This window comes from Bolinopsis microptera, chromosome 9, assembly GCF_026151205.1.
Source record: "Bolinopsis microptera isolate Bmic1 chromosome 9, MBARI_Bmic_1.0, whole genome shotgun sequence".
NCBI classification, from domain to species: Eukaryota; Metazoa; Ctenophora; class Tentaculata; order Lobata; family Bolinopsidae; genus Bolinopsis; species Bolinopsis microptera.
In genome coordinates this window covers 2,011,577-2,013,898 of record NC_087080.1, presented here as the reverse complement: position 1 = coordinate 2,013,898, position 2,322 = coordinate 2,011,577, and the positions used below count along the sequence as shown (strand labels likewise).

Here is a 2,322-nt window from a genome sequence, read left to right as displayed (position 1 = left end):
ATTTGAGATCGGACTGTAGAGTCGACTTGGTCGGAAGATTGAAATCAGATTAGATACAACTCGTGATTGATTATTATAATAGTGAGATTAGAATAATTCATGGAGTTGTTGAAGCAGAAAATTGTCCTAGATTATTTATATTATACATGATATCATATTGTAATTTTTAGATACGTTAGACAATTGTTCGGTATAAACTTCTTCCATTTGACTGAAATATCCTGATGCTACTCTAAAATGCAAAAAGATTCTTTGATAAAGAGGTATAATTATGAACTGGTCGATGTGATTTCGCTAAGCGAAATACCGACCAAGTACGTGCACTCAAGCAGATCATTTAGGAATGAGGATCTCATCGCGTGACACTTTAGCGATTGTAGGACTGAATCCCTAACGGACGGAATCACTACCACCCAAATATCACTACTGGTAGTGATTTAGTCCGTTAGGGATTCGATCCGAAAATGTACCTCAATCCCTACCAGTTGATCTTAGTTAACTAGTTCTAATATCATGACATGATCTGAGCCGGGGCTCTCATGGAGTGCTTGCTATGGGGCCTGGCAGACATGTGATCCACAGACTTACGTACGCAACGAGGAGCCATAACGAGAACTGGTTCGGATCAAGTCATCCATAATGACCTGCTATACGACAATACAGTGATGTGAACCTTCACATGCTCGGTATCTCAATCAGCTAGCGGGAATAATATATAAACCCGCAACGCCTGTGTTTATCTTATACCACTATGTCTTCCTCATCCATCGAGTTTATTCCTGGCAGAAAGAAAGGCAGCCGCAACGTCCTCTACGATGGTCACCTCTACCACCTTAACAGAAAGAAGGAAGACAAGACCTACTGGAAGTGCAACAAGTGCAAGTCCCGCCTGATCCTTGTCCAGGACACCTTCTGTTCTGCTACCCCTCATGACCACGAATCTCAACCAGCACAAATTGCAGCCCACCGCTCCAAGTCTAAAATGAAGACCCTCGCAGCTACTACTGAGAACTCAACTAAGCAGATTGTTGCAGACTCTGTCGCTGGACTATCCTTCGAAGCCTCGTCCCGGCTCAACTGTGATCCCAAGTCCTTGGCACGACTAGTCAGACGAGCCAGACTGGCAGCCTACTCCCATCCTGTCAACCCCATCTCCTTAGAAGACCTGGTGATTCCTCCTAACTACCTGACCTCTCCCGGTGGTGACATTTAAATTACTGTATCAGTATATTATCTATTATTCTTTGACCAAATTTCTGCTTAGTCAATTATCACGAAAAATCTAATAATAATTAACAAAAAATAAAATAATTAACTAATGAAATACGAATAATTATGCCTTTATTGCAAAGTTCAGTGGGGATCACATCAAAGTGGTTAGGTCTAGATATTAGCGGTAGTGAATAAGTCCGGTAGTGATTCAGTCCGAAAATATACCTCAATCCCTACCAATAGTGATTGGTAGTGATTCAGTCCGTTAGGGATTCAGTCCGGTAGTGATTCAGTCCGCTTGTAGGACTGAATCCCTAACGGACGGAATCACTACCACCCAAATATCACTACTGGTAGTGATTTAGTCCGTTAGGGATTCGATCCGAAAATGTACCTCAATCCCTACCAGTTGATCTTAGTTAACTAGTTCTAATATCATGACATGATCTGAGCCGGGGCTCTCATGGAGTGCTTGCTATGGGGCCTGTCAGACATGTGATCTACTAAAGGTATCTCATGTTCAGTCTAGTGACAGGGTATGTTCCAGATCAGATCCCATCGCATAGCGGTTCTTGTTAGTGATTTCGATAGTGCAGTATTAATGTCACAGAGAATTTAGTTTAGTATATCACATTCGATTCCTTTCTTTCATGGAGCTCCTGGATATTATACCCTCCCACCTTGGCCTCGACGACTTCCTTAACTACTTCATGACGAATTGGGTACAGTTTCCACCGGTCGTAACACCAAACCTGCCCACTTTCCTCCGCAATCCTGGAACCTCGTCGACCGGACTACCTGCAACTTCAACTACGCAGAGGCCTTTAACAGAAAGTTTGCAGCAATGTTGGGACACTCTTACCCAACTATCTGGACCTTTCTTCAAGCCGTCTACATAGAACAGTCCACTACAGATGAGATGATCCTCAAGGAGAGGTACGGGGATGCTCCTCGTGCAAAACGAGCCCGTCAGCGTACCAAGGACAGCCGACTGGCACATTTAGTAAAAGTCTACGACGATCATGACATTGTCTCACTCTCCCACCTTGACATGTTGAGGAACGTGATGGTCGAGGAACTGAGTGAACTATTTTAAGATATTTGATTCGC

At 43.4% G+C, this 2,322-nt stretch overlaps 1 protein-coding gene across 1 annotated transcript; it reads left to right on the top strand.

Annotated features, from left to right (window-relative positions):
* The first annotated feature begins 751 nt into the window (after positions 1–751).
* On the top strand, positions 752–1,213 carry LOC134821059 (uncharacterized). The gene has a single exon (XM_063831728.1). It carries the CDS (start codon positions 752–754, stop codon positions 1,211–1,213), a length of 462 nt encoding a protein of 153 aa, XP_063687798.1.
* Positions 1,214–2,322: the final 1,109 nt, after the last annotated feature.

Excerpts from the sequence above, each read along its gene's own strand:
- LOC134821059 (XM_063831728.1), top strand. The coding sequence starts at position 752 with ATGTCTTCCTCATCCATCGAGTTTATTCCTGGCAGAAAGAAAGGCAGC.